The following is a 17,333-nucleotide window of genomic DNA, read 5'->3' on the forward strand; positions in this document are numbered from 1 at the left end:
GACCTTTCAAAGTTTTGACCTTTTCACTTGACCTTGGTTATTTAAAACGTCATAACTTTTTTGCTATTATACTTAGGAAGTTGATTTTGGTGGCAAACAGAAGCTCTTGCATAGACGAACAACTTTGTGTCTATACAAAAAAGTGATAAGTTCAATAAAAAAAAGTTATTGGTCATTTGGTCATTTGACCTTTGACCCTGGTCGATGGCAAAGGTCAAAAGTCATAATTTTTTTTTTTACAGATTGCTTTTTTTATTGTGGATGTCCCATGAAAAAATCTTTTTGGGATTCCCATAAACAGCTTTGGGAATAATATTAAAGTATAAGTAGGTTCTAAAACTTTAATATTTAAATACCTTAAAATTATACAGTATTTTAAGGTAATTTATTGAGTGTAGGCCCTAGGTTATATAATAGCTACCATATACCAATATATTATGATTTGGTGATACTTGGCCCATATATATATATATATATATATATATATATATATATATATATATATATATATATATATATATATATATATATATATATATATATATATATATATATATACATATATATATATATATATATATATATATATATATATATATATATATATATATATATATATATATATATATATATATATATATATATATATATATATATATATATATATATAGTTGAAAAGTAACAAAAATGCTTTATTTAGCAGTTTTAGCTACATGGCAGTACAGTACTGAATGCAGTATAATATTTACACCATTACCATTGAATACATATTTGCTAATAATAAATTAAAAAAGCTATAATAGTTAACGATGATGCAAGTTAAGTGCTTTGGTTGCTCCTTCAGACTCTTTAGAAGTAATGAAGTATGACCAACCAGTTGTAGTTTTGGGTTTGACTGCTAGCAAAAGGTCATTCAAATCAACGGTAAAAATATCTGGAGGATCTCTAAAGGAGAAAAGTTGACTTGGACCATGAGGGTGAAGAAAGTTAATGGTTACTTCTCTTTTTTCGGGATTGCTTTCCAACACACAACCTATCCACCAATGTTTATCATACTCTACAACCATGTAACCAGTAATTGAACTGAAGTTAAGCTGGCTAACATTCTGTGGCGTAGTTTTTTCAATTCTAGACACAGAACTGGAACTATAATCTTGTACTTGAAGTTCATTCGTGGATAATGGTTTAAAGCAATGAAGTTTTTGGGTACCTGAATCGTTTTAGCATTCGAAAATCTTTCCTTTAATATTGTGGATTTAATTTGCCAATCATTTGCAGTGAGGTATTCAAAGGAAATGCCATGGATATTTTCTTTAGCAAAAGTATTTAATTGATAGGTGGTCATTATTTAGTCATGGTATGGACGTTGTAAGCTTGCTTTTGCCGCTTCACGTTTAAAAGTTCCTCCAACTCCATCACAATGGCCCTTACCATGAGTTGTGGCAAAGAAATGCCATTCGGCTGAAATACCATAATCCTCTTTGTGATAGCACAGATTTATGAAGTTCTTGCAGTTTTTGTATTGTGCTGCACAGTTATCACTAAAATATGTTATTTTTAATACCTCAAATTTCACTTTTAAAAAATTAATTAGTTTACGCTGAAAAAGATGAACTGCAATTGTGTCATGAGTATTACATTCCAAAAGCAGCACATAACTTCCATGAAATAAATTTCCTTCATATTTATAATAAAAAACAAAAGGATGTAAAGTTGCTTGATTATTTGTCCAATGATATCCCTGTGCTGCATCTTGTATAATAAATGCATAATTTTCTGAAAAATCACCGATAACCAGAAATTCTCCATCTGATAAATTGTTTTTCTTCCAGTCTAAATATTTTGCCTGCTCTTGAGCAATAAAATCATGCCTAGTAAGTGTTTTCAAACTCCCTAAAAATCTTTCAATAAATTCATCAGTTGACTGTATAAAGGTTTGAAGCTGGGACCTATTTGTTGTAGTCCACTGTTTATACTCAATTTCTTCAACTCCTTTAATTTCAAAGCATTGCAACAGCCGTTCCTTTAGCATAGCAACTCCAGGGGCAATTTTTACACTCGCCTAGAGGACATGCTGGCAAGGAAGGATTGCATTTCATTTTTGCCAAAGCATGTTTGTAGTTCTTAATAGGGGTTTCTAGTTCATCTTCTAGTTGTAAATCATCCATATGTGATCCGACTATCACGAGTTTAACATTTTGATGAATGGTACATACACACACAGTGAGTACCACTTGCTCCTGCAAAAACAAATTCTTTTGGACGTAGCTCTGCAATCTTCGAAAACCCAATTCTGATATTTGGATACTTTTCTGAAAATAGTTGATAAAATTCCTTCAAATTACTTAAAACTAATCTTTTCTGAATATGTTTCCTTTCCCCATTTTCCATAACAGATAGAAAATCTTTTTTTCCAGGCATTATACGGCTAACAGTGTCAGAGTAATAAAACTCTTTTACCATATCTTTCACATGTACAGGAAGTGATTTCCCTTTTTTTGGGTTAGGGGTTGATAAAACACCTTTGGTTATTAAAACTTCTTTTGCTTGAGATACAAGTCGATGCAAACAATTAAATTCTCTCATCACTTTTCGATTACTGAGCAATTGAGCAACAAATATTGTCAAAATCATGATCTTTTCACTCTTACTTTGTGTTGATTTATACTTATCCTGAAGCACTTTAACAATGTCATCAGCACATGTGTTGGAAACTTTTTTTTTAGTTGCTTCGTATTCATCATCCTCTAAAGTATCAATAGCATCTGAATTAGTAGATAAAAGGTCTAACTTCCTTTTTACAAGTTTTTTAAGCTTTTTCTTTTTCTCTGGAATATAACTTTTAACAGCTTGTAACTTACGTTTATCCAAGGGTGGCTCACCCAATAACGACAAGGATTTATTAAAAATAGAAATTTCTACTTCCTGGCACTGATAATTTTCATCTTCCTTGTCACTACAAATATCTTGAGATCTGGAACTGCCTTGAGAATCTGACTCTGTTTTACAATTTGCAGAATTTTTATCATCACATAATCCTATTTTGGAAGGTAAGCCAGTGATCCTCTTTCGACAAGTATCACATAATTTTGCTCCAGCCATAAGTTTTGAGGGATACATAGCTACTTGTCGACTAGTAGTTACCCTCAAGGTTTTATATTGTTTTTTCTTATGGTTTTGGAAAGGATCATAATAGTAGTGTTGTCTCTTCTTTAACTCTTTTAATTGTGCTTGAAATGCCATTTTTAATCTAAATTTAATTTGAAAGTTGCTAAAAACTAATTCCTAAGTTGTCTTTTGATGACTAATTCAATGGAAATGAATTGATTGTTTTAATATAAATATATATAGCTTTAAGCCTCATACAATTTAATACTGACTTAGTATGTATTTATAGTACTAGTAATTAAATTACAACCTAGAAAAAAAAAGAAAAAAAAGGAAATAGTTAATAATATATATTTACAATAGGCTATTTACAGAAAATGACCTCAAAATACCGCCTTTGTAAGGCCGACAAATGTTAAATTTTTAGAACCTACTTATACTTTAATATTATTCCCAAAGCTGTTTATGGGAATCCCAAAAAGATTTTTTCATGGGACATCCACAATAAAAAAAGAAATCTGTAAAAAAAAAAATTATGACTTTTGACCTTTGCCATCGACCAGGGTCAAAGGTCAAATGACCAATAACTTTTTTTTATTGAACTTATCACTTTTTGTATAGACACAAAGTTGTTCGTCTATGCAAGAGCTTCTGTTTGCCACCAAAATCAACTTCCTAAGTATAATAGCAAAAAAGTTATGACGTTTTAAATAACCAAGGTCAAGTGAAAAGGTCAAAACTTTGAAAGGTCATATCTCAGAAAATAATTGACCTAAGTCAAAAAAATTTACATGTTTTTCTTCTGTCCATATGCCCAACATGTGACCCAATTTTCATCGAAATCCGAGTCGGTGATGTTGAATTTGACCAAAAAGTGGTTCCACTTGACGTGGAATGCCCCTACTTCAAAATTTTAGGAAATAGTTTTTAGGGAATCGGGACAAATTTATCGTCCTCCCCTTTAAAATTGAAGCCTACAGTTTTTGTTTGATTTTTTCATTTATTTATAATTCTCAATAATTTAAAGTTCTACTTAGCAGGTCTTCTTATGCTGCTAAAGATGTATATATATTTTTATGAGCTTGAGATGGTTTTTTCCTTTCCGGAAATAAAAAAGTAAAATATGACGTAAATGTTTGTTTTGATTTTCCATTTTTCAACAGACGCCAAACGAAAACTAAACAACCGATCAAAAAGATTTTTTTACTGATTGACAGTTGAAGTACCAACTATCAAATAACAAAATGTGTTTGATAATTCGATTACGTCAGCAAACCTAAAAATTCAACTAAAGTCATCTATGAGTGAAATCCGCAATTACTTAGTTGCCTAGAGGTATTTTAAACAAAAACCACTAATTGGTTTTTGTTTAAAATACCTCTAGATTTGTATAGAATTTCATTACTTTTTGCAACCTTATAAGAAATATTATTGATGTGTGATCTCCATTAAAGGAGTTAATATTTTTTATTGAAGATTTTCTTTAATATAAACTCCTAAATATTTTGTTATTTTTTCGCTTTTTAGAATGACATTGTCGATTAAGAGATCAGGCATATTTACAGGCAGTATCTGTTTTTTAAAGTTTGGATAGAAAACTATCCATTTTGTTTTTTCAATGTTTAAAGATATTATATTTAGCCAATATAGATAGCCTATTTATTTTGAATCAAAATGGTTTTAAATATGTCAAAATAAGGAGTCTAGTATTAGAGACATATCATGAAACATCCTAATAATGAGTATTACATTATTATTTCCATATTCATAAACCACTAAACACAAAAATCAAAATACAGTCATAATATTTAGTAGCAAGTAACCTAATTTTGGTCTGGTAAAATAAACAATGAGAAAAATACGTTATTTCTAATAATAAAATTTATTTTCAAATAAATTAAAACTGAACAATTAAGTAAAAAATATTTAACAAACAATAAATCAAATAATGTTATATCAAATAACGATATAAAGTTTTTGTCAAAAATATATAAAAATTAACTATTATCAATTTAACAAATAATTTTGAACCTATTGATTACAAAATACAATAATTTAGCAGATCAACTGATTACAGCAACTTAACAGATCAACTGGTAAGCTGTTTATTACGAGCAAGACGATTATGCTATTTTTTAGTTGACGGTTAGATTTTAGTAGTTAAAGATTGTTTTGTACTATTAGGAGACTCTTTTGTATTAGTAGGAGATTTTTTTGTACTAGTAGGAGACTTTTTTGTAGTAGTAGGAGATTTTTTTGTAGAAACTGGTGGTTGTGTGGTGGTAGGAGATTGTTTTGTAGTAGCTGGTGGTTGAGTAGAAGTAGGATATTTTTTTGTACTAGTAGAAGATTGTTTTGTAGTAGCTGGTGGTTGTGTAGAAGTAGGATATTTTTTTGTACTAGTAGAAGATTGTTTTGTAGTAGCTGGTGCTTGCGTGGTGGTAGGAGATTGTTTTGTACTAGTAGACGATTTTTTTGTAGTAGCTGGTGCTTGTGTGGTTGTAGAAGATTGTTTTATACTAGTAGATTGTTTTGTAGTGGCTGGTGATTGTGTGGTGGTAGGAGATTGTTTTGCACTAGTAGAAGATTGTTTTGTAGTAGCTGGTGGTTGAGTGGTGGTAGGAGATTGTTTTTGAGAAGCTGGTGCTTGTGTGGTGGTAGGAGATTGTTTTCTAGTAGCTGGTGGTTGAGTTGTGGTAGAAGATTGTTTTGTAGTAGCTGGTGCTTGTGTCGTGGCAGGAAATTTAGTTGTAAGATGTTTAGTAACCACAATTGAACTATATGAGGATGTTAATGTGCTGTTATCTATAGCTATACCTCTAACAAATGTAGTGTAGGCAGCTCCTGTTTGAAGCGCCGGATTAGCTAAAATAAAAAGAGCATTTAACATTATAATCAAGAATAAAGAAGAAAATTTATATTATAATTTATAATTAAATTTATTTGTAAAACTTAAACTACTTAAACTTTAAAAATTGTTTTAATTAACTTTGTAATTTTGTTCTTAATGTAAAATGATAGACATGACACGAATAGAAACAATAGACACAATTGTCTAATAACAAATTATAGGAAGTATTTAGAATTAAAACTAAAAATTTAAGCATAACGTACACCTGTATTTCCTTAAAAACTAAAAAAAAAAAATATCACAATTTTCACAGCTTCTCTTTCACAATTCATAGAATTAAACACTTAAATAAGCAAAAATAAAGTCTGATATTAATACATTTTAATATGTGTTTTAGACATCTCAAACACGTCTTGTGTCCACAAGGATACATATTTGGCGCACAGTATAGAAATAAAACCTAAATATACTCTGCACATATAATAGCAAAAAATCAAAAAAAATTACAAATTGATCCTTCTCCAACAATAAAACTCTTGATTTTTTTGCGTGCATCAAGCACTCCTACTATGTACATATTATCTTTATGATTGAAGATTTCAGCCCATGTGTATGAAGTTGAAGTTCTTGTTGGAAGAGCAGGTGATGATAATTTTACCAAGATGATGTAGTAAGCTCTAAAAAACCCATTAAAAATTATAATTTGAATTAATGACTTTTAAAGTTGTATTATTTGTTAGTAAATTCATTATATTATAACTGGTATATACATATATATATATATATATATATATATATATATATATATATATATATATATATATATATATATATATATATATATATATATATATATATATATATATATATATATATATATATATATATATATATATATATATATATATATATGTATATATATATATATATATATATATATATATATATATATATATATATATATATATATATATATATATATATATATATGTATATATATATATATATGTATATATATATATATATGTATATACTCAATTGCTTTGTGAATCTTTTTGGTCAAGTTGATTGTACCACTACAATGGTGCATTTGATCAACTATATCTGATGCGTCCCAGTTTTTACATTTTTACACAAACAATTTTTATACTTCTTTTAAGTATAATGCTTCGTTTCTGTATCCACGGCAGCATAATATATTTTCCAGGGTCTATTTGTAGGTTTTATATATTTTTATGTGATTTTTAGTGATATCTGAAAATTGTTTGTATGAGTGTCCACTTTTAAGAAAACACATTAACGAGAAACTCAACTTTATTCTGAATATTCTATTCTGAACATATTTTACATGCTTTTGAAAGAAACTTTTAAAAATACTTTTAAAAGTTGCTATATTTATTGAAATTGAAGAATGTGGTTTAATTAAAACATTAGTTATTGCTTGCTTAGGATATATTGATAATTTGCATTTATAATTAGCTGATTGGTGGAAATGCAAACATCTAGAAAATTTAGTTAATTTTGAGAATTTTGGTTTTTAATAGTATACTGAATGGCTGTATCTTGTGAATTTAAAATATCTAAAAAAGAATTAGCATTGTCAATATTAGAAAATTAAGCGAAACTATCATTGTCATACCTTTTAAAAGTTATTGAAAAATAGATAGTTGTCATTTGATTCAATCAATGATGACTAATTAAATAATGATGCAAGTATATGCAAAATAGGTTACAAGAACATAACTATGCAATAAATATTATTATCATTTGATTCAGACAATGGTGACAAATTAACTTTGCAAATACTTATGCAATAGGTTATGTTACATAAATGTAATCATTAAATATTGAATCAATCAATTATATATTGTTAAAGTAAAGTGTTAAAAAAAATGTATTATATAAAAACATCTACGCATTTATGATAAAAATAATCTATGCAACTATGATAAAATTCTAAAGGAAAATTCTCAATATTTTCTCATACTTTTTATCAATCTTGAAAACTATTTTGGAATTAGATAATCTATAGTAAGATTGTTTAGATATAGTAAAAGAAATTAAATTTGGTTTAAGATATAATTCTTTACAAACTCATTTTGCCAAGGACAAATAGGCAATTTCAGTCAGGTATTATTTCAATACAGAATGATATTTTTATACATTTAATGTTAAAACTGAAACATTGCGCAACTAATTTTTTTAAATAAATTTTTAGTTAAAAAAAAATTATAAAAGCTATTAGCCAATTAATTTCAAAACTCATCACTAAGCAATTGAAACATTTTTGAAATTTAATTTTTGGAGATTTAAATAAAGATATTCGACTACTTGGCAAATTTTATTTGAAAAAAATTATTTTAACTTATTTTTATTTTGATGTTTTTTATTTATGATTTCAGCATGCTTAAGTAAAAAATCATAAAAATAATTTATTGAAGTCATAAAATTAATTGAAGAAAAACTTTTTAGTCAATGTTGTTTTTAAAAAAAACAACATTGACTAAAAAGTTTTTTCAATGAATAGCTAGCTTGCTTTATTAATACAGTAAAAAGTTTGATAAATAAAAATAATTTAAAAAAAGTAAATCAAAAAAGAACCAGAAAATAATCAAACAAAAAAATACCAAAAAAAACCAACTTACACAATTACTTTTTTGATAGAAAATTCTGGAATGATTATTGTAAAAGATGTTGATGATACTGCTGTCGGAACTATTGAAGGAAAGGTATTGGAATTTTTTTATTTATAAAAAAATGTTATAAAATTATAAATAGAAATCTTAAATAAACAAAAAAATCTCAAATAGATAAAAAATGTAAAAAAAAGCAAATGCCAAAGTCAAAGTATGTTTAAAAAATAGATAAACAGTTACATATTAACTACTGATATTTCATAACTAAAGAATGAAAACAAACATTTCAACAGGCTGTAATTTATAATTACAGCCTGTTAAAACTATAAATTACAGAAATTTAAATATTGTTGCATTTAACTGCTTTTTGTTGTATTTAATTGTTTGCTTTTGCATCACCAAATGATAAATTATTAAAATAAACTTAACCAAATGTTTTTTTTTTCAACTCTAGTGTCAATTTAGGACTAGTGACTAACAAGTTGTGATTAGGTCATATCATATAACCTTAAATTAATAATATGTAATATTGAAAATTCATACCTTGTAAACAACTTATTTTATCAGTATGTAAAATGAATCCAGCTGGGCATGAACATGTTGCAATACCTGACACCACACTGCATTGATATTCACAATATTTTGATAGACATAGATCTTTAAAATTGAAAATAATTAATAAAATTTTATTATTAATTTCAATATTATTATTAGTATTATATATGAAATTAGTGATGATTATGAGATTAGTGATGTGATTAAATGTAAGATTTAAGAGTATGACATTAAAATGATGCAAATGATGCAAACATATGTAATCTAGTTGATGATTTACATGTATGTTCATGCGATGTAACTACATTATGTTATTATACTGATGATGTAACTACATTATGCAATTATGCAACAATAAAAGTATATAATGATGCAAGTATAAAATACCCAGCAAACATTTTTGTAGTGGATTTACAGTGGACTTTTATAGGTATTTTGAGCAATTCATTGGGATTTGCTTATTGGTTACACATAAGTAGAAATACTTGACATTTTTTAGATACTTAAATTCATTGGAATAATTTTTTTGGTTGGTTATACTTATAGGATATATATTTCTATTTTAGAATATATTTATACATAAAATATATTTTTTATATAAAAGTTACATTATAATTATTCAATGGACAATTAGTGGCATCCATGACTAATTACTAATTACTAAATGGACGATTAGTGGCATCCGCGATAAGTAGTCAGCAGATAAATTTGTGTGATAAAATAGTGGTTTCCACTAATTGTCCACTAAGTAACCAATAAGCAAAACTGCAGTGGACCACTTAAAATGACAAATATATGTCCACTGAAATTCTACTATAGAATATTCTCTTGATAGTAATCAAACAATGGTATAAGTATATAATAATGTAACTTTAAAATTTTAACAGTTAAATTTTTTAATAGTAAAAATTTACAATAAATTTTCGTAAAATGAAAATTAAACTATATTTAAAAAAGTACAACATAAAACTAATACCTTGGAAGCATGATATGTTATCTGAACTCAACTTATATCCAGTTGGACATGAACATTTTGGTTTGCCAGACTTCATATTACAGGAATATTGGCAATTCTTAGTCAAGCAACCATTTTCTTTAAATAAAAATTAGAAAAAAAAATATCAATTAACAATATTTTATATTTTTTAAGTATTTACAATTGTAAGTAAATTTAAAAGATTTTTGTATTTAAAACAAATTAACATTCTACAAAAGTTGAAGGCAACCACTTTTTAACTGTGGAATTACAAAAGAAAGTTTAAAACTTAGAAGAAATACAACAAAGCAACATAAAAACTATATGAATCAGGAAAATATGAATACATAAGAGATTCTTAAAGCACTGAAGCTCACAGAAAAAACTAGGTGAAACACTAAGGTGTTTTGTGTTTTTATTATAATAAGGAATTCTTAGTACTTAAATTTAATATTACAATCAAATATAATATTACAATTAAATATTATATTACAATTAAGCACTAGACACAAAGCATTAAAATAAAGACCTTGCTTATAATAGTAAGAAAGCTGATTGGATGATTTATATTAGTAAGAATGCTGATTGAATAAAAATTGACAAAAATTAAATATATATATATATATATATATATATATATATATATATATATTTTAACAGGTTTTGTTTTTTTAATTTACTTTAAATTTTATGTTTATAATCAATTTGAAACATAAACGTATAATTGTATGAAAGTTTTTTATATAAAATCAAAAAAGTTAAAATCTTTAGAGTAAAATTTATAATTTTTATGTGAAAGAAATATTTTTGGTAAAAAAAAATCAAACATTTACTAGTTTAATAAAATGATTTTTATCTTTAATGAATAATTAAATTAGGATTTAATGAATAAAAAGTAAAATCAAATTAAAATTATTTTAAACTTTCTATAATAGATAATTCATATTAACACTTCTTTTGAATCACCTTTAAACTTTCTACAATAGATAATTCATATTAATACTTCTTTTGAATCACCTTTGTAGATGTTTAATGCCCATATTTTTATGGCCATTTACTAGAATAAACATTTTGTATGTAAATTTTTTTTTCTTTAAAAATTTAATTTACCTTCACATTGGTTTGAAACAGCATTGAAATTATAATTTTCTTTACAAACTAAAAATAAAAAATGAGTTTAATATTTAATATTTTATCTTGTGAACAAACAATTTGTGCTTTGATAAGATAATCTTTTGAATAAAACTTAAACTTAATTTATTAAGTTTAAGTTTTAGTACTACCGCGCTCAACTTGTTTCTCCGCACAGCAGCCTTGTTCTTCAAGGTTCATGTTTCAGAGTTATAGATTTGAGAGAGGGTTATAACCACTATTAAGTAGCCTCCTCATCTGTAGTGGCATTCTCGACCGAAGGAGGTGAATAACAAAAAAACAAAAACAAAAAAAGTAAATGAATGGTATTGTAAACATAGGTATAATAAATAAAAAATACTACTTGAAAACATAAAACTGAGATAAAGCAGAAATATATTTTAAATTTTATATAATGATATATTATATAAAGATTTTATATAATAATATGGCAAAATATAAAAACTGATTATCTTTTTTTATCTGATTAGGTAACCTAAAGGATTTGTACTATAATGAATTTTTATATAGTCATGCTTTTTAAACCAATTTTTGGCTTTATTTAATCTTTTTGTTTCAAGATAGCAGAACACTTCATATTTTGATATTTAAGATTTAATATTTAAAGTAATTCTTTTTTAATTTGGTTATTTATTAAACACTTAAAAATGAGGTTTTAAGAAAAGCTTAAAAAAATTGTTCAAAAAAAAAAAAAAAAAAAAGGTTTAATTAAAAGAATGAATTTATATTTTTACAGGCAAAATTATACTAATTGTTGAAAAAAATTATAAACTCTGTTCTACTCACCATGGTAATATTTTTAAGTATTTGTTAATATTTTTAAGTATTTGTTATAATTGGTAATATTTTTAAGTATGGTAATATTTTTAAGTATTTGTTATAATTTTTATCATAAATATTTGCTATAATTTTTATTATAAATAATTGTTATAATTTGCGCCAGATTTAACTAGTTTTCAATACAAAGTTATTTTTTTTTTATTATTAATTGTATAATGTTGTATAAATGTTATAAAAAATGATTTATTATATAATAAATAATTTATTATTAATTATGATGATTACTAAAAGAAATTACTTACTTTGATAAATACAGATATCATCAAATCTTGTAAACACATTTTTTGTATGAAGAGCAAACTAAAAACAACGGATATTATATATATGTGTGTGTATTTATGTATGTATATATGCATGTATGTATGTATGTATGTATGTATATATGTATGAATGTGTGTATATATATATATATATATATATATATATATACACTAATATATAAATTATACAGTTATACATTAATTTTTACATATGCACTATATATTATATATAATTAACAAGTATATGTATAATATATAAATGTGAATTTATGTATATATATATATATATATATATATATATATATATATATATATATATATATATATATATATATATATATATATATATATACACATATATATATATTTGTTTTATGCATGCAGAGAATTGTTTACAATTGTTGGATTATAATGGGTTGTAAATGATTAAAGCTTTGATTTTAAGGATTAAAAAAATAAAAAAAAAAAGATATATTACTTACAGTAAAGCCTGAATTCATTTCAGAATTTGTGAGATCATATATTATGTTAATCATGTCCCATTTATACGAGGATGAGGGAATTTCTACGCTAAAACGTTGTTGAGTATCAAACAAACCAAAATCTAAAATAATAATAATTAAAAATTTTCAATGTTTGTAGGCTTTAACATGTAATGTATGTTACCAAACTAAAAAATTACAAAAAAAATTTGTTAACTAGCTATTTACTTACAAATAGGTTCGACAGAAACCATTATAATAAAGTTTCACACATTTGTGGAATTTTTATAATAGTATTATTTATACTTTCATATCATTAATTATTATGTAATATTTATATTTATATTATTATATTTTATAATAGTGTCAGCAAATTTCACAAATGTGTGAAAACTTACAGTAGTTAAGACATTTGCGACTTCCTGTAATTTAATTTTTGGTATAAATTGAAGTTTTATTAATTTGATCATTCATTTTTGACGAGTCTTTATTGATAAAACACAGTGTTAATTGAAAAAAAATTTTGCTAAGTCATTTTCTACTAATTTATATTTATATATTGTCAGATCAGGTTATCCTGCTACTGGTAACATGTAACCCAGTACAATCTGCTTCATGTCCTGCTGCCTTGTAGGATACGCCTTTTTAGGCAAAGGCTAGGAGATGCCAACTCCGATTTAAAACACCCCCTGCCTTGGGGCTCTTGGTTGAGTAAAGGCTAGATAGAGATGGTGTCTCGATAAAAATACTCATCTTGGGCAGATGTTAAATGCACCCAGCTACTGTCTTGTAGAAGGCCTCCTAGGCAAAGACTTAAGGGGTAAACAGATTCTATCTGTTGACCAGCCTCGCACCCCTTCTTCATCTATTAGGCTGGTGCAGATGTATTTTTAATACATTGTTTCCAGTTTAGGATGTTGAATGCTGGAACTTCTTGACTCAATGCATGGGTTTTGCTTGTGTCTCTGTTTTTATGACTAGGCAACTCATTCTATTATCTCCTTATGAGGGTACAGCTCTAAAACTCAGTTTTATGGTTCTGAGGCCGGCTGGTAGTCAGGTTTCCGAACTCTGTGGTAGCTCTCAGAGAGGCTGATTCCATCAACAGCCGAAAAATATCAAAGTACTAACAGTGCCATGTTGCGCATGGATGGTGTCCCTGTTTGTACTTTTGGTGTGCATTGCGGAGGCCACATTTGAAGCCCTTTGTTACGGCTTAGGGTTTATTAGTAGTAATGAGGCAATTGCTTGGGCTATTAAACGGTGTTCTGAGTACTATCTATGCTTTGAGTCAAGTTCTTCAATCTAATTTAAAAATGAATAAAGTACCAAAAACTAGAAAACACAAAAAACCATCATCATCACCAAGTTCTTTAAATCTATCATTCACTAATATTCGTGGTCTTCGAAGTAACTTTTCTTCTGTTGAGTCTTATCTCTTGCAAAGTTCACCAGACCTACTTGCTCTTTGTGAGACTAATTTGAGTTCGGCTGTCTCATCTTGTGATCTTAGTGTTGATGGTTATCTTCCTCTGATTCGTAAAGACTCCAATAGTCACATGCTTGGCCTAGGCATTTACATTCGTAAGAATTCACCTGTTTGTCGTGAAACTAGGTTTGAATCCACAGACTATTCTTTCATGTGCTTTCGTTTAGCACCACTTCGCTCTATTGCCTTTCTCTTTGTTCTATATCGCTCTCCTTCATCTCAAGACACTCTTTTTGATGTTATTTCTGATCATATTGACCAAGCCCTCTCTCTTTATCCATCAGCTAATATAGTTGTTGTCGGTGACTTTAATGCTCACCACTCTGAATGGCTTGGCTCTAGTGTCAGTGACTCTGCAGGCATTAAAGCCCACAACTTTTGCCTTTCTCTATCCCTAACTCAAATAGTCAACTTTCCAACTCGCTTTCCTGACAACCCTAATCATTTACCTTCTCTACTCGACGTATGTCTTGTTTCTGATCCTAGTCAGTGCTCAGTTTCTCCACATTCACCCTTAGGTGCTCCTGATCACAGTTTGATCTCTTTAAAACTAATATCTCATTCTTCTTCATCACCTGAATACCCCTATTATCGAACCTTTTACAACTACAGTAAAGCTGACTGGGATTCTTTCCGTGATTTTCTTCGTGATGGCCCTTAGGTAGAAATCTTTCAACTTCCTGTCGACAAATGTGCTTCTTCCATAACTTCGTGGATTCAGGCTGGCATGGAATCTTTTATTCCCTCTCGACGATTCCTGGTCAAGCCTCACTCTCCTCCATGGTTTTCTTCACACTGTGCTGCTGCGATTGCCAATCGAAACCGTTACTTCCATATTTATCAGCAAAACAATTCTCCAGAAAACAGACGTCTGTTTATTACTGCTTGAAACAACTGTAAAAAGGTTTTGTCTAACGCCAAAACCCGCTATTCTCAGGTCATGAAATCTCGTATCTCATCTCAAAAATTAGGCTCTCATGACTTCTGGAAAATCTTTAATAATATCAATAATAAGGGCAAATCTATAATTCCACCACTCTTGTATGGTTCAGACTTTGTCACCTCACCTAAAGACAAAACAGAACTGTTTGCTAAAAACTTTTCATCAATATCATCTCTTGATTCCACTAATTGCGTTCAAACTGATATTGCCAACAAACAGGTTGATCCATTGCTTGACATTCATATCACTCCAGCATCTGTATCTAAAGTGATTTCCTGCCTAGACTCTTCTACAGCTTGTGGCCCAGACAACATACCTGTTATTGTCTTGCAGAAGTGTTCTCCGGAGCTGTCGTCTATACTCTCAAAACTATTCAACAAGTGCTTATCAGAGTCTTGTTTTCCAGCCTGCTGGAAAGCCGCATCTGTTATCCCTATCTTCAAAAATTCTGGGGAGCGATCTGATCCGTCTAACTACCGTCCCATAAGTCTTCTTCCTATCATAAGCAAGATTTTTGAATCTTTAATTAACAAACACTTAATTTCTTATCTTGAATCTAATAACTTACTTTCTGACCACCAATATGGATTTCAATCTTCTCGTTCTACAGCTGATTTGCTAACAGTAATAACTGACAGGTTTTATCATGCATTAGATAAAGGTGGAGAGTTTAAGGCCATCGCTCCTGACATTTCAAAAGCTTTTGATAAAGTTTGGCATGCTGTTCTTCACACTAAGCTTTCTGCTTATGGTGTATCTGGCAACATCTTTAAGATTATTTAATCCTTCCTTTCCAATCGTAGCATAAAAGTTGTCCTCGATGGACAACGCTCTTCTTCTTATTCTGTTACTTCAGGGGTTCCTCAAGGTTCTATCCTTGGCCCTATATTCTTTTTAATTTATGTCAGCGATATTCTAGATATTCTTACATCTAAGATGGCATTGTTTGCTGATGATACTCCCATTTATTCTTGTCGTGATAAGAAACCAACACTCTCTGATTGCTTGGAGCGGGCATTTGAGCTTGAAAAGGATCTACCTTCTGCTACAGCATGGGGCTCACAGTGGCTGGTGAACTTTAATACAGATAAAACTTAATTTTTTTCAGCCAACCGTTATGGCAATAATTTAGATCTTCCTATATTTATGACGGGTGATGTACTCCATGAGTCATAAACTCTTCATCATCTAGGATTAACTCTTACTTCCAATCTTTCTTGGAAACCGTATATCAAATCATTTGCAAAATTAGCATCTGCTAAGGTTGCATCTCTTTATCGAGCTCGTCACTTTCTTACTACGAATTCTATTCTCTATCTCTGTAAATCTCAAATCCGGCCTTGTATGAAATACTGTTGCCATATCTGGGGCGGATCTTCTAGCGATGCCCTTTCTCTTTTAGACAAGGTGCAAAAACGCATTTTAAACATAGTTGGACCTGCTCTTGCAGCCAACCTTCAACCATTATCACATCGTCGTAATGTTGCTTCTCTTTCTCTTTTCTACAAATACTATAATGGGCACTGCTCTAAAGAGCTAGCGTCTCTTGTGCCATTTACTAAAATTCATTCTCGTGTTACTCGTCATTCAATTAAGTGTCATCCTTTTTCTGTGACTGTTCCTAAGTGCTCCAAAAACGCTTATTCGTCTAGTTTTTTTCCTCGAACATCAGTTCTTTGGAATTCGCTTCCTTCATCTTGCTTTCCTGATTCATATAATTTGCAATCTTTTAAATCGTCCGTCAATCGTTATCTTGCTCTACAATCTTCATCTTTTCTCTTACAGTAACTTCCAACTTTAATTAGTGGCTGCTTGCAGCCTTGTTGGAAGTGAAGATGTTTAAAAAAAAAAAATATATATATATATATATATATATATATATATATATATATATATATATATATATATATTATATATATATATAGATGCGGTAGTGGTGTAGTGGTAAAGCGCTTGCTTCTTAAGCGAGAGGTTCCAAGTTTGATCCCCACCACGTCCCTTGCAGTACCGCGCTCAACTTGTTTCTCCGCGAGGCGGCCTT

At 28.4% G+C, this 17,333-nt stretch overlaps 1 protein-coding gene across 1 annotated transcript in view; it reads right to left on the minus strand.

The window, feature by feature from the left end:
* Positions 1-4,971: 4,971 nt before the first annotated feature.
* The window catches only part of LOC101240402 (mucin-2), a 28,511-nt gene continuing 16,149 nt past the window's right edge, over positions 4,972-17,333 (minus strand). The window contains exons 6-13 of the mRNA XM_065795476.1: positions 12,861-12,982; positions 12,361-12,418; positions 11,237-11,284; positions 10,127-10,243; positions 9,139-9,252; positions 8,605-8,674; positions 6,467-6,636; positions 4,972-5,973 (exon numbers count right to left, since the gene is read on the minus strand). Coding sequence (XP_065651548.1) covers positions 5,255-5,973; positions 6,467-6,636; positions 8,605-8,674; positions 9,139-9,252; positions 10,127-10,243; positions 11,237-11,284; positions 12,361-12,418; positions 12,861-12,982 — 1,418 coding nt within the window. The 3' untranslated portion in view covers positions 4,972-5,254. The remainder of the gene's footprint in view (positions 5,974-6,466; positions 6,637-8,604; positions 8,675-9,138; positions 9,253-10,126; positions 10,244-11,236; positions 11,285-12,360; positions 12,419-12,860; positions 12,983-17,333) is intronic.

The sequence above is a fragment of the Hydra vulgaris genome, chromosome 04, assembly GCF_038396675.1.
Source record: "Hydra vulgaris chromosome 04, alternate assembly HydraT2T_AEP".
Lineage (NCBI taxonomy): Eukaryota > Metazoa > Cnidaria > Hydrozoa > Anthoathecata > Hydridae > Hydra > Hydra vulgaris.